At 49.5% G+C, this 15,463-nt stretch overlaps 1 protein-coding gene across 1 annotated transcript in view; it reads right to left on the bottom strand.

The window, feature by feature from the left end:
* Positions 1-15,463, bottom strand: part of tph2 (tryptophan hydroxylase 2 (tryptophan 5-monooxygenase)) — a 32,331-nt gene that overhangs the window by 1,876 nt on the left and 14,992 nt on the right. The window contains exons 8-11 of the mRNA XM_064318722.1: positions 11,658-11,793; positions 9,661-9,787; positions 807-902; positions 578-711 (exon numbers count right to left, since the gene is read on the bottom strand). Coding sequence (XP_064174792.1) covers positions 578-711; positions 807-902; positions 9,661-9,787; positions 11,658-11,793 — 493 coding nt within the window. The remainder of the gene's footprint in view (positions 1-577; positions 712-806; positions 903-9,660; positions 9,788-11,657; positions 11,794-15,463) is intronic.

Raw genomic sequence — 15,463 nt, 5'->3', positions numbered from 1 at the left:
TCAGCCTCCTCAAATGAAGGTGGGAGAACTGGCGACCGAGACCAGGCTAATACTTCTTTAAGTAAAGAACAAGGCCGGAGTTTCGAGAGCAGGCAGTTAAAATTTACCGCCCCTGAAAAACAGGCGTCCTCGTCGCCAATTAATTGCGGCGGGGCACTAAGCGCTAAGCGCTAAGCGGATGCGGGGTGACGAGGGGAGGAGAGGTATGCAAACGAGCTCGTCCGAGCCCCTGATGAAGCGCTCCGGCGCTAATGAGCTCTCCCGCGCTCTGGCCTCTCTGCGGGCGAGCGCCCGGCGGGCGGGGCCGAGCGGCGCACTGCGAGCGCTATGCCAGAGCGGAGCGCCCGAGAGGGCCTCCCCCCCCGCCGCTCCGCGTTTAAATATTAATGCCTAAAAGCGTCGCCGCCCCCCCCCCCCCACCCCAGGGGACCTGCTCTCTTTTATTCCTCCATTTTTACAAGCGCATCTGTCCACTTCGGGTCTGTACTAAAGCGAGAGCTCCTGCAATATTGAACAGGCGTTGGTGTGAAGTGCTCATTTTCTGGCCCGTTTTAACCCCAAGGCCACGGTGAATTACCTCATCTTCTCCTTGGCCTCCTCGAAGCTCTCGGAGACGAAGTACACGTCCTGGAAGGTGGTGATGAGGCACTCCTGGTAGCAGGTGGTTTTGGGTTCAAACGGCTTCACGGCGGCTTTCTCGGACAGCGCGTGCTGCGGACGCAGTGAGGAAGCACAAGGTCACGGCTCCACTGGGCACGCTCAGCGCGTGTCATGTGACATGGGTGAGGCGCGTGAGGGCGGCCTACCTTCAGCTCCCCGATGGAGGACAGCAGGCCGGCCCCGTAGGCCCTCAGCTGCCCCTCCTGCTTGCACAGGCCGAACTCGATGGTGAAGAAGTAGCACTGAAACAAAACACATGCATGCACACACACACACACACACACACACACACACACACACACACACACACACACACACACACACACACATGCACATGCACCACACACACGCAAACACACCACACACATACACACAAACACACATGCACATGCACCACACACACGCAAACACACCACACACACACACACGCACACACACACACACACACACACGCACAGCATCAGAAAACACACAGCCTTCGTCTCACAGCAGCAAATCACAGGTTGAGCCACAGAACCACTGTGTTTTTTTCCCCTCCTCCCCAGGAACATTAAAGTCACCAATGCGCAAAGTGCCCTTTTTTAAACGGTCGCCTCCATCAGAGAAACGGATGGCCTCCTCCCGCCTCCTCCTCCTCCTCTCTCTGCGGCCTCTGAGCAAACAGCGTTTGTCTGTTTGGCCTTGTGCTCGGGCTGCTTTCTCTCTCTCTGAGGGTAATTAGGTGCAGCGAACCCCAGCTGTAACGCTCAGAGGTATCTGTGCGGCTGTAATTAGGGTGATGAATGTCTGGCGGGATCCCCCCTTCCCCCCCTGATGCGCCAAACCAGCCCAAATAAAAAGGAAAGGCGCTACAATCACCCTCTTTTGGGCCCGATCGATTCGCCCTCCCGATTCCCCCGTCCGACCCCTCCCACCTGTTATGTGACCAAGTAACACTTCAACAAGTCTGTGTCAAACCTGTCTCATTTGATACAGGTAACTATCGATCTCACCCATACAAATCAGCACTGACACAATAAACACAGGCACAAATTGGCGGTGCAGATTGGCGGTTTGAATGATTAAAGACGCGGATTGGCGGTGCCACTCCAGAACAGGCCTGGTACAAACTGTGAATGCGCTGCTCGAGGCTTTTGATATCCACTAAATCAGCCAAACGGTTCCAAAGTCACACTTAATGCGACGCTACGTCTGGAGCTCGTACGCAGAGCTGCCGATTTGGCCCCAGCGCCTGATCTGAGGCGACATGGCGGAACTCCCCAATCTGTGGTGCGATCTCAAACACTGGCACTGCATCACACACACACACGCTCATACACACGCTGACACTGTACATCACACACACGCTCCTACAAACACTGGCACTATACATCGCACACACACACACTCATACACACGCTGACACTGTACATCACAAACACACACACTCATACAAACACTGGCACTATACATCACACACACACACGGTCATACACACACTGACACTATACATCACAAACACACACACTCATACAAACACTGGCACTATACATCGCACACACACACACTCATACACACGCTGACACTGTACATCACAAACACACACACTCATACAAACACTGGCACTGCATCACACACACACACGCTCATACACACGCTGACACTATACATCACACACACACACGGTCATACAAACACTGGCACTATACATCACAAACACACACACTCATACACACGCTGACACTGTACATCACAAACACACACACTCATACAAACACTGGCACTATACATCGCACACACACACACTCATACAAACACTGGCACTATACATCACACTATACATCACACACACACACGGTCATACACACACTGGCACTATACATCACAAACACACACACTCATACAAACACTGGCACTATACATCGCACTGTACAAAACACACACACACGGTCATACACACACTGACACTATACATCACAAACACGCACGCTCATACAAACACTGGCACTATACATCGCACTATACATCACACACACACACAGTCATACAAACACTGACACTATACATCACGAACACACACACTCATACAAACACTGGCACTATACATCGCACACACACACGGTCATACAAACACTGCCACTGTACATCACATGCACACACACTCGTACAAACACCGCCACTACATCACACACACACACGCTCGTACACACACACTGACCCCCCGCACTGCAGTTCAAAACCCAGGTGATCGAACAGTCAATGTTCTGGGGTTTAATGTTGTAGCCAGCTTTGATCAGCCCTTAAAATCTAACTCAAATTAGCCCAGAGCACAAGCGTAAGGGAAAATCAATGAGCTCACTGCATATCAGAAGCGCACAATCACAAGTACAAAGGAGAAGAATCACTGAACCAAGATCCACGAAGAAGAACCCTGGAGAAAGAAAAAGTCAAATACTGAACTTAATAAAAAATGCGCAACTGCAGGCAAAAAATGCAGTAAAACTTTCGGAAGCTTGCATGCATTATACATCCGTAAAAATACACCGGTAATTTCTTAACGGAATCTAAATGTGGAAAAGAGGATTAAAGCGCAGCCTGGCTGACCTGTGTGGGGTTTGCAGTGTTTATATTCACAGCCGGTCCTGGAGCAGAACTTGTGTAATGAAGACAGTCCATCAGGCCACATCCACATAGAAAGACCTCATTCACACCATGGCCATAGGAGCTGTGAGTCCTGCTGCAAAACTTATTCTGAAAGCGCCGCTATTTACATTTTCATTAATACGCTTCGCAAATTTTAAATGGTCAAATTTGAAGTTCTTAAATAATACGTCTGTGCTATGGCAGGAAGATATAAAGGGCTTTTTTTTAGGTGGCATTTTTTGACAACTACGCTGTAAAACTTCATTAGGATTCAGCACCGCCTCTTCAAATAAATGCATATTCTTTGTAGCGAGTGGTCAGGAAGTTTGGCCTTCTTAAAAACCCCAATCTGCGGACACAGAGGAGCAGAAGCCTTAAGCGCGGCAGGCGGAGAAAGGGAGAAGAAAGGCTCTCTCGTTCTCGCCTGCGCATCGCAGAGCCGCGCGGGCTGGGGGGTGCAGCGTTCTGAGCCCGCGACAGGCCCTGCATCATTCTCACCTGGAGCATCAGCATTAATGCGGGGCGATTGTGTAAGCTAACGAGCCTTTTAATATCCCCGCGACCGAGTCCATCCATCTTCGCTCAACTGCGCGCGAGCACCTTCGCGGGTGACAAATTGGCGACCGCGCGCACATCAAACAGGGAACTCCGCACGCCCGCTCTCAAGGTCACTCCGCATAATAACTCGCGGTACGTACTTGGGCTCCGGCCCGAACGCTTTTCAGATCAATCGCTGTTTAATTTCTTTTCTTTCACTTTATTTTGTGGTGAGAGAGCAAAGCCGAGCAGCGGAAGGCCATAAATCAGACAGTGGCAGGGAGTTAGAGCGGCCGCGCGGCTAGGCCACCTCGCCCACCTTCCGCCATTCACCTTCGGCAGTTAGCCTTCATGGCCTGTCAATCAAGAGGCCTCGACGACCGGACGCTTCTGAGGCGCACTGCAGCTTCCTTAGCAACCAAGCAACCACAGCTTAAGTATCAGACACGGCCAGTTCCTCTATTTTTCATAAAGCAGACTTCCCCTAATGTTCAGGATTCATTCTCCTCCTCTCAGCACTTTCCTGAATGCAAGTTTTGAAACAACATTTTCAAAAAAAAAAAACAGTTACTTTAAGGAAGATTAAATTTGGTATGCTGATCCCACCATAGTCAACAATGCTGAGATACCTGCAGTCATTCATTTCCATACAAAATACCTCAAAATGACATCCACAATGACTCATAAACAGTCCTGCTTCTTACCACAAACATTAAGTGTCACTAATTGTACAATACATCACAAACAAATATAACACACAATACGTGTTCCAGAACTTAAACGTGGTTTCAAGAAACTGTTAAAGGAACATTTCTGATTATGAATTCCATATACAGTCTTCCACCTAAGTCACAAGTCACATTATTCCTTAAACAAACATGTACACGCTCTGATTTTGTTATATTTGTTACACTTGTTGTTCATTTATTGAATAACTAATCACATAATTTATTCAGCCATCAGGTTTCGTAATGTGGTACTTTTGTGTTTTAATTAATTTTACATTAATTAAATCTGCATTAATGAATACTTTACAGGTTTAAAGCTGCAGTGCATAATTATCATCTTCAGCCTCTCAGGAAAATAAGTGTTTGCAGTGCGGCAGTAATTCGGGTTGTTAATCTAAACTAAACCAACACACTCCACACATCCGCCATTCGGGCTCAGCCGTGAGTCATATGCCAGTCTCCTTCATCTGAAGTGACGGCACTCATCATCGCGCGTTTGCCCGCAAAGGCTTTTTAAAGTTAAATGGCATTATTCATGAGGAATTAAACCGCGCGTTCGCGGAGCAAATGCCGATCCTCTCCCCGCTCTCCGCTCTCTCTCTCTCTCCCTCTCCAAAGGGATCGGGGGTCAGCTCTCAGTCAAACGGGCCACTTTAAAGCACTTCACTCGCGAGAACAAGGCAATCTGCCGAACGCCGCGCGCGGAAGACCAGCTCGACATTTACCCTGATTGCGGGAGGGGCTCAAACGAAACCGCTCTCGCTTCGCCGCGTATCGCAGAGACGCGCTGTTTCTCTCTCTCTCTCTCCGGCCGTGTCAGTCTCGTCTAAAGGCCACTGGGAAAAAGAGACCGTATTGTCTCTGAACCCGCTCTGACCGGGAGGAGGAGAATAATGTGTTTTGGGGGGTTGGAGGGTGGGGGAGTGACAATCGTTCAAAACATTTTTCCCTCCGAGCGCAAAACCCCAGACGAAATCCAGGAGTCGTGGAGTTCAGACGATTCGCTCAGGTGATAAAAACATCATTATTTCTCAAAGAATAACGGTTAAATATAAGTCTTACTGTGTCTCCTCGACAGACACATTATGTGCATTGGGTAATGGCAGGTAATGTAAAGGTACGGTACTTCCAGAGAGCATTACACATACAAGTGCACACGCATTTGCACGAGAACAATTAGTATTTTTCATGTGCGTTTAATGAATATTTCACAGTGCACTAATGGATGTTCTACAAGCCATTACAACGGCTACAGACGCACACTGCAGAAATAGTGTTCTGATTCCCAACTGCCTTGAGGAGATTAAGCATCCGGATCAATTAAGCAGCGCTTGTTAACAAAGGCTTCTCAGGGTCAAGAGGACATGCACAGTGACCGATACACAGTCTGAGTCTGAGACGGACTTTGGAGTCCTCCACAACCGTGCCAGATATCAACAGCAAACCTGTGAGCTTAGCATGTGAGTAAAGCATTCTGTATAATGAATGTGGGGTTGAAATATTGGCAGTAAACAGTCAACATGCATTAAATTGTCTGCCACACCCTACGTGAATTTAAAGACGGATGGGATTCAGTCACTTCCCACAATTCCACAGGGGTCGATAATGTCCCTCTGAGTTTGATTAACGGTAAAGCCTGTCCCGCTGTTAAGGCCCGGGCTGCTGCAGAAGGCCCTGACATCCAGAGAATCTGAGCGATGCTCGAGTGCCTTCAGAATCCGCCCCATATGAAGAGGGGCAAAGTTCACACGCAAAGCCAGCGGGCCTTTCCCGTGAATCCATTTCCCTGGAAAAGACGACAGAATTTGAGTGCGACGGGTTAAAACATTCCCCCTCCTAGAGTGGCTGTGTATTTTGATTGGTGGAGGGCTGTTATTTTGGGATGAAATTCCCCGCCTTTCACCTCGTGGTGTTCCGCACTTATCTGAACTCTCGAAGACCATCTGACCGCCACTGCACTGTCTCGTCCTGTTAAATCCCGGATTACGCTCTGAGGAATTGTATCATTGTAACATATCACAACTGATTTTCTTTTGATGACCTAAAATGGCCACTCCCAGACCACAGCAGCTCATGAATATTCACAAGGAGGCATCCCCATAGGCCAGAGCAATCTTTATCAGAGCACTGTCACTGGCCATAACCCCCTTCATGAATATTCATGAGATGCATCAATTATAACTTTCAGGTTCAGCGGAGCAACTCTGACGGGAAGATCAATGTTAAGAACGGAGTTGACAATCTGGTTGGTCTAGAGCGGCTGTGATGCCACTCAGCTCAAGCTGAAAAAAAAAAGGCGAGTTTATTTCCTGTTTGGGCTTTCCATCCAGATTAGATTGGACCATATTATAGCCTTTCCGTCTGAACACAAAGAGACTCATTTTGGCGGCAATGAAGTCTATCGTATTCAGATATTAATGCTTCTGAAGCGTGGCTAGCCGTGGGGGGGAAGGGGGGGTGGAACACATATTTTCATACTTATTAAGCCCATAATCGCGCGGTCTGCTCCCAGCCCGTGCGGGAGGTCAGCCGGGTCAGCGTTTCCATGGGAAAGTGAAAGCGCCAGTCGCAGGGCGGCCAGCGAAGCGTCCTGCAAGAGCGCTCCGCTTCACCGCGCTGCGCCAACAATCTTATCGGCCCGGCGCAGCTTCTCCCACAGGAAGTGAATTAATCCGCGCCGCTGCCACGGCGGGTTCTCCCCGAACCCATGCCCCCCCCCACCCGTCCAATCGACAGAGAAGAGCCCGGCCTGTAAGGCATGCTGGCTCACCGGGGGGCGGAGAAACACGCAGAGCAGCCAATCGGAGCGGTCCTTGTGAGACGGACAGCCGTACCGCCTGCTGCGATCTATCCCCGACCTGCCGTTGAGATGGGGGGCAAGGGGGGGGGGGGGGGCTGAGCTACGTCTCCGGGGAAACGGGGGAGCTTTGGCGCATAGCCAGGGCCTCTGCACAGATCAGAGGGAGACTCACGCAGCTCCAAATGAAGATAAGCCTGTTACCTCCCCCAAACCGACACTCTCAACCCCACCACTCTACAGCAGGTGCCTCTCCCACTGAGTCTGACTGATAGCAACATCAGCACACTGTGACACTGTTCCTACTGACGGCAATGCCACTGTCCCGTGAGTGAGTTCATATTAACAGTAATGCTACAATATCCACAGTGAGTTCATATTAACAGTAATGCTACAATATCCACAGTGAGTTCATATTAACAGTAATGCTACAATATCCACAGTATATTCATATTCACATTAATGCTACGATATACTGAGCATGTCCATATTAACGGTAGTGTTACTTTGAACTCTTTTATATAGAATTCATATTCAGGAATGTTCCATGAAGCCAAGCTGAAGTTCTGGGACACGTACTCTGCGTTCTATTTCTTATTATGATGTATTGTGACAGTTACTGTTTGCGGTACAAATCAGGACTGCTTATGCATCACTGTGAGTGTCATTTTCAGGTATTTTGTATGGAAATGAATGACTACAGATAGCTCAGCATTGTTGTCTATGCCGGGATCAGCATACCAATGTAAGATCCCTAAAAGTAAAATTTTAGATCATTTTATTTTTTGCTAATGGAAATTTTGTTTCTCAACTCGAATCCAGGAAAGTGTTCAAATCTCAGGACTGAGTTTAAATCGATATCAGCGTCGCCTTTGCTCTAAGTAAAAGCAGGACTGAGGCTGAACTTCTCCCAAGCATCATTTCATTCTACAAGGCATGTCAAAATTCTTAAAATCACAGATAAGTTCTTTAAAAAAACTCAGATATGGAGTTTTTTTTTTAAATCTACAAGCACAAAGCAAGGCAAAACTAGCGGAGATTGGGGACTCAAAGCACGCTGAGGTTAGACTGAACATGCCCTGGTGCTGATGGAGGATGATTGTTTCAGCTGCAGCCTGTCTGTGGGCAGAGCCTGTGCTGGTATTACCCCTCTTATCAAACAGGCCGTTTCCCCGATTTGACAGAAGCCAAAGGGGATCTAGCTGTTCCCTCTCACTGCTGCTGTGTTTTAAGAAAAGAAATAAAAAAACAATGCCCTTTTGATACAATCCCTGGCTACATTTTCAACTGTCATAAAAATTCTTGGTTCCAGTGGCTTTCAAGATCTTTATCTGTGCAGCTCAAGACATTAGGGATTCAGAAACAAAAGGATTGTGGGTAAAATTAGGGCTGCGGGACCAATGACACATTTTATTTCTTTAGATTAGATTGCCTTAGCTGCGTGACTAAATCCGGACGACGGATATGGAATGGGATATGACAGCCATTCGATAAAAACAACTTTTCCCAAATAGGGTTTGATACGCGGACTGTCCCCGCTGTGTGGAGTCGGTGTTATTAAGCAACGGTGGCTCAGAACGCAGAGAGGACGCTACTGCGGAGCACTGAGAGCAGCACAGTTATAAACCTGTGTTAAGCTGTGTAAGGCTGTGTAAACCTGTGTAAAGCTGTGTAAAGCTGTGTAAACCTGTGTAAAGCGGTGTAAAGCTGTGTTAACCTGTGTAAAGCTGTGTAAAGCTGTGTAAAGCTATGTTAAGCTGTGTTAAGCTGTGTAAAGCTGTGTAAAGCTGTGTTAAGCTGTGTAAAGCTGTGTAAAGCTGTGTAAAGCTGTGTTAAGCTGTGTAAAGCTGTGTAAAGCTGTGTAAAGCTGTGTAAAGCTGTGTAAAGCTGTGTTCAGCTGTGTTAAGCTGTGTAAAGCTGTGTAAAGCTGTGTTAAGCTGTGTATAAGCCTGTGTAGACCGGAAACAGCTGTGTCAAGCTGGTGTAACTGTGTAAAGCTGTGTAAAGCTGGGGTAAGCTGTGTAAGCGTGTTCAGCTGTGTGCAGCTGTGTCAAGCCTGTGTAAAGCTGTTAGCTCGTGTTAACTGTGGTTAGCCTGTGTAAAGCTGTGTAAAGCTGTGTTAATCTGTGTAAAGCTGTGTTAAGCTGTGTAAACCTGTGTAAAGCTGTGTAAAGCTGTGTTAAGCTGTGTAAAGCTGTGTTAAGCTGTGTAAAGCTGTGTAAAGCTGTGTAAACTGTGTAAAGCTGTGTTAAGCTGTGTAAACTGTGTAAAGCTGTGTAAAGCTGTGCACAGGGCGGTGAACACGGCGGCTCTCACCGTGGCCAGCTTCTGCACGTCCTCGTCGGAGGCACCCAGCGACGCCAGGCCGATCTCCTGGGAGAACTGGGCGAACTTGGGGTCCGCCAGGAGGGGCACGTGGCCCAGCAGCTCGTGGCACGTGTCCCTGCGAGCAGATCAGACGCACAACGTCAGCGTCAGCGTCACCCGGCCCCAAAATGGCCACCGTGCGTGCGTCACCCAGGTGGACTCTACACACTGACGGCAGAGTTCATCCTCCTTCACTGTCAAAGCACGTTGAGATGGTGACAGCTGCTATAAACACAATGCATTAACATTTTCCCTACATAATATTATCTGCTATGAAATCAAAAGGGCATGCAAATCATAAAAGAAACTATAAATAGAAACATTTTTTTTTTTTAAAACCTCAGTCTGTGGCTGAAACAGCCAAATTCCACTTAAGTATTATGCTATTAACCACCTAAATATCTTTTTCTGGGCGGATGTTTCCGTTTTAAGAAATGTGTCACGGATGCGCTTCTTCAAACAAAGCTGTCTACGGGACCTAGACAGCAGGGAACACGCGCGGGAGACACTTCGCTCTGACGTGTTAAATAAACAAAACATCAGCAAGAGGAGCCGCCAGGCAGGAAACCGGGTTCTCCGGGTGCGGGGAGGGGGCGGGGGTGTAGAGGAAAGGAGAAACCACATAAGAGGAGGAGAAATTCACGAAGGCAAGCTGGATTAAACAAAGTACTACTGCGACCCAGCGCTACATTATGATGAAAGGCGGTTTGCAAAAATCATTCAAGAAGCACTAATAAAAATCTAATGTAGACAACAGATTAAAGCTAGAAATGGTGTGTATCTTAAACCACAGTCATTCATGTAATATACCCAGGGTAAAATAAAAGTCAACTGCCATTAAATTATATCTGTATTTCTATACATATTCAATATTCCTTCAGTTTTGTGTCATTCTCAAAAATGACATATGTGTGAACTCAGCTACGGGTATTGTTTTCTGCAGGCATTGCTTATGTCAAAGTCCCAAGGGAAACTATTCAATACATTAATATTTAAATAGAAGGAACCCACATTAAAAGGGGTTAATGGTTAATGAATTGCAAGGACTGGACAAGATTTAATGTTATGTACATTTAATTTTAATCAGCATTTCATTATTAGAACTTTGGATGGGTAATAACTCTTATTTAGCTCAGTACATTATTTTATAGGGGTTTTTTTGCTTTAATGGCATCGATTTCAAATTCATGGAGATGTTTCTTTTACGTGTTTAGGATTCTGGTGCCAGCACCCTGTATGAAGTGGTAATGTACACAGACACTGCATTAATACTTGTGTTTGGAGAGCATTTACACATTACACCTCAATGTCAGGCTCAAACGCTCAGCACTGCTCACACATACACACATATTTACCTGCACACAGGTAACCAGACGAACACAAACACGCACACATACGCACACTTAAACCAAGTAATATATAAATGGTATATATATGGTGAATGGTGAGCTGATCTGTTTCCATGGAGAATGGTGAGCTGATATGTTTCCGTGGTGAATGGCTGAGCTGAAGTGTTTCCTTTGTGAATGTTGAGCTGATGTGTTATTCTGGTGAATGGCTGAGCTGATCTGTTTCCATGGTGAATGGTGAGCTGATCTGTTATTCTGGTGAATGTCAGCTGATCTGTTAGTGGAATGGTGAATGGTGAGCTGATGTGTTACTCTGGTGAATGTGAGCTGATCTGTTAGTGGTGAATGGTGAGCTGATCTGTTAGTGGTGAATGGTGAGCTGATCTGTTCGTGGTGAATGGTGAGCTGATCTGTTAGTGGTGAATGGTGAGCTGATCTGTTAGTGGTGAATGGTGAGCTGATCTGTTACTCTGGTGAATGTGAGCTGATCTGTTAGTGGTGAATGGTGAGCTGATCTGTTAGTGGTGAATGGTGAGCTGATCTGTTAGTGGTGAATGGTGAGCTGATCTGTTTCCATGGCGAGCTGCAGGTACTCACGGCTCGGGCGTGTAGAGCGGGTCGGTGCTGTGCCGCACGTACTGGGTGCAGTTGAACACGCGGTACGCCAGCCCCGCCAAAAAGTCCCGGGGCGACAGGTATCCCGCCACGGGCCTCACCAAGAAGCCGGACCTCTCTGAGGGGAGGGGGGGACACAAAACAAACGGGCTGTGGGTTCATGTGGGTTCGCCCGCGCAGGCTGCGCTCTGAGAGGGCCATCCTGACACCCACAGTGTAATTACAGCCGGCTCTGCATTATTCAGCAGCCTGTCTGTCTGCTCTGCAGTAACAGCAGAGCCGCCGCAGCTGCCCGTCCTCAGACACTCAATCAGCAGGGTTCAGACTGCCACTCCAAACCCAACCCGCCTCTGCGGGGGGTCTACGGGCCTCCGCCACGCTGTGGGCACAGAGAGCAGGCACAGGCAGCTGGCACAGGAAGTAGGCACCAGGAACGGCCATAAGCAGCGGGCATAGGCAGTGGGCACAGGGAATGGGGACAGGGGGCAGGTACAGGGAATGGGCACAGGGTACGGTCACAGGCAGCTCTGTGCAGAAGCACAGGGTTAAAGCCCCTCCTCGCCCTGTGTCGGGCCGAACTGGGCTGCCAGAACTAACGGGGCACCGGAGGGGCGAGTCCCCGGCCGCGCCCATGGGAACGGCGGGGGTGTGTAAATAACCCCAGCACGGCTCCGCCTTCATTTACCGCCATTCTGGGCCTGCTCAGGCGCATATCAAATTTACATCTACACCATACATAACAGCAAGATGTCGCCTGAGGGCATCCCTCCCTCCCTCCCTCCCTCCCCCCCTCCCCTCCCCCCCCCTCCCCTCCCTCCCTCCCTCCCCTCCCCCTCTGTTCCTCTGCAGAGCCACGCGGTTTAAGTAATGTAACCAATCCCAGGGGGTTCGTCTCTGCTCGAGTCTGAGTCACGAATCCTTGATTTCGTTTCACATTTAACACCGCTTCCCTCACGATGCGCTCTGAGGCTCCCCCGCTGTAGAGCACGAGCGATCGATCCAGCGCCGAATCCAAAGAGCGGCGAAATAGCGATGACCAGGAATAGCTGTTTAATAACCAACGGCCCAGCTCCTTTCCCACCGGAATCCCCAGCTCAAAACATCAATGGACCGGCGGATTCCGGCACGTACGCTTCTTTTCGCCGAAAGATCAAAACCGGCGACCGAGCTTTGCCGTTAAACTCTCGCCTCCCACATTAACCGGCGGAGCGCACCGATCGATGGGCAGAACAGGACAAAAGCCAGCCGGGCTCTGCACAGACCGCCCGGCCTGCGTCTGAATGGGGAAAGCCATACAGCGCGCATTAACGAGCAAACAGGTAGAGCTCAGGAAAACAGACGCCTCACACAGTGGGTACTAATGGAACGGCACAGAGGAAGCCTTCCGTTATGAATGGGGGTATTCTGGGGCCCGGTGAGCCGCCAACACTCATGGAGGTGACGCAGAGCAAACACCAGGGGGCGCCGGGGCCGGGGAAGAGAGGAACCAGGGAACGGTGGGAAGAGTGGTGTGGGGGGGTTGGTTATGGCGGTGCACAGCTGGAGAAAGTCAGACAGGCATGGCAGGAAGGAGAGGTGCATGCTGGGAGCTGATTTGGGCTGGTGGAGGGGAGGAGGCTGAAGGGACGGTCAGAGTGGCTGTAGCGAATGGGGTCGACAGACCCCCCCCCCCCCATGGCACCACACTGGAACAGCCCATGCTGAGCCTGACACTATCAGCACTTCCACAGAGCTCCTCATCGCCGCCGAGCAGGCTGCTGCTATTTTCACACTGCAAGACTCAAATGTGCTTGCCAGGCTTTTTCTCTTTTTTTCATCTCAAATGTTTCCTGCGGTGCTGCTCATAATTAATTCAGGGGGAGATCGTAACGAACGGTTCGTTCGATGAGAATCACGAGCACAGATCCAGTAACCAGGCAAACTAGTGCCCCAGTTAGGGTTGTACCGAGCGCCAACGCACAGCGTGAGGCCAGAGTATGCCGCAGGGAGCTGCAGGTTCAAATCCATCACGGTTTCCATGGGTGAAGCTTTGAATGCTCGCCCCGCCCCTTTCCTCCTTATGTGGACTGTCCAAACATATCCACCAGCTCTGCTCATAATTAGGGAGTGTGCAAACTGACATGTGCATGTGATTCAGTACATATCATGCACACCTTGAGCAGAACGTGGGGGGTGGAAGGCGTAGAATTAGCCTTTTCTTTAGCCTGTCAGAGACTCCCGATACTAAGAGACAATTATAGGTTTTTACTCTCCTCTGACAAGCTCGACTTGATAATGTAACCACTCAGTTTTCTTTTGTGCGGGAAATTGGCCCCATCTCTCTTCTGATTGGACACCACTGGGAGGGGGGGGCAGAGGCAAACCAAAAATGGACAGCACGGAGTAGTAAGGTCACCCCCTCAGTGATTTAAAAAAAAAAAAGAGTCCGTGTCCGTGACGGGCGTGGCCACCGCCCGAGGTGCGCGCGCTGTTTTCGGACAGGGGGGATAAACAACGGGCGCGGCGTGGCGGTCTCCGCGGCGACCTCCTCGGGGCCGCCACTTCAGTCCGGGGGCCCGGGAGACGGAGAGCGGGAGAGCGCTGCCGCAGCCGACCCAGCACAGCGCAATTACACCGGGTTATGTGTGTCTGAGGAGCCCTGCGTTTCACGCTGGGTTACGTGTGTCTGAGGAGCCCTGCGTTTCACGCTGGGTTATGTGTGTCTGAGGAGCCCTGCGTTTCACGCTGGGTTACGTGTGTCTGAGGAGCCCTGTGTTTCACGCTGGGTTACGTGTGTCTGAGGAGCCCTGTGTTACACGCTGGGTTATGTGTGTCTGAGGAGCCCTGTGTTTCACAGACACGCCTCCGGCTGCAGCCAGCCAGCCACATCTGCCTGCTGAATGACTCACATACCTTCAGCATGGAAATGGATGGAGGGGAAAACCAGGCTATTGCAGTTATTGTAAACCATCGTAAAGAGCACCTGGATGCACTAATATATATATATATAATATACACACATAATGGATTACTTTACATATCTAAATTATTTAGCGTTCTCCAATTCAGGCTGTACTTTATTACATTTTCACCTAATAAAAATGCAGAGGCTCTGAAGCTGTGGAAAAGAAGGAGGCGACCCCCTGCAGTGAACTCCAGCGCTGCCCCGCGCCCCCTCCGGCCCCGCGCCCCCTCCAGCCCCGCCGTGCGCTTACTGACCCTGTCCTGGAGCCCTGTCTGCTGCTCAAATGAAGGGCCGCGGTGTGGGCCCCGTATCTCAGCTTTCCAGCACAGCGGCTGTGTCTCTGCGAGCCGCCATCGCAGGGCAGCCACAGGCACGCCAGCGCTCTCCAATCAGGGAGGAGCCCCACAGTTCTGCATCTAAAATGGAGGATTCAAATAGGACTAATTGGGGGGGGGGGGGAGTATGAATTTAAAAGCAATAATTAAGAAGGAGAGCCTTAACGAGAATCACGCAGCGTAAAAGTTTAGTCTCTGCAATGTTGGCGGGGTAATCTATCAACATCTTAGCGGCTGGCAGCCCAGTTGGTAAACCAGGGCTTATGGGTAAATGGAAACAGAGAGAAAGGCTTGAGCCAAGGGAAACCAACCCTGCCCAGTCTGTACCTGCACTACCTCAATTACAGCAAAGCAGATCTGGGCTTTAATTCACTTTTCATCTGAAACATCCTCCAAATATAGCACTTGATGTGAATTCTCAAATCAAATCGCGCAGTGGGTAACTGTCCAAATGCCAAGACACAGTCGTGCAGAGGTTTGCCAGAAATGAATGCCGCTACTCGATGTCT

Source organism: Anguilla rostrata, chromosome 19 (genome assembly GCF_018555375.3).
Source record: "Anguilla rostrata isolate EN2019 chromosome 19, ASM1855537v3, whole genome shotgun sequence".
Classification (NCBI taxonomy): domain Eukaryota; kingdom Metazoa; phylum Chordata; class Actinopteri; order Anguilliformes; family Anguillidae; genus Anguilla; species Anguilla rostrata.
This window is presented reverse-complemented; position numbering and strand designations above follow the sequence as displayed.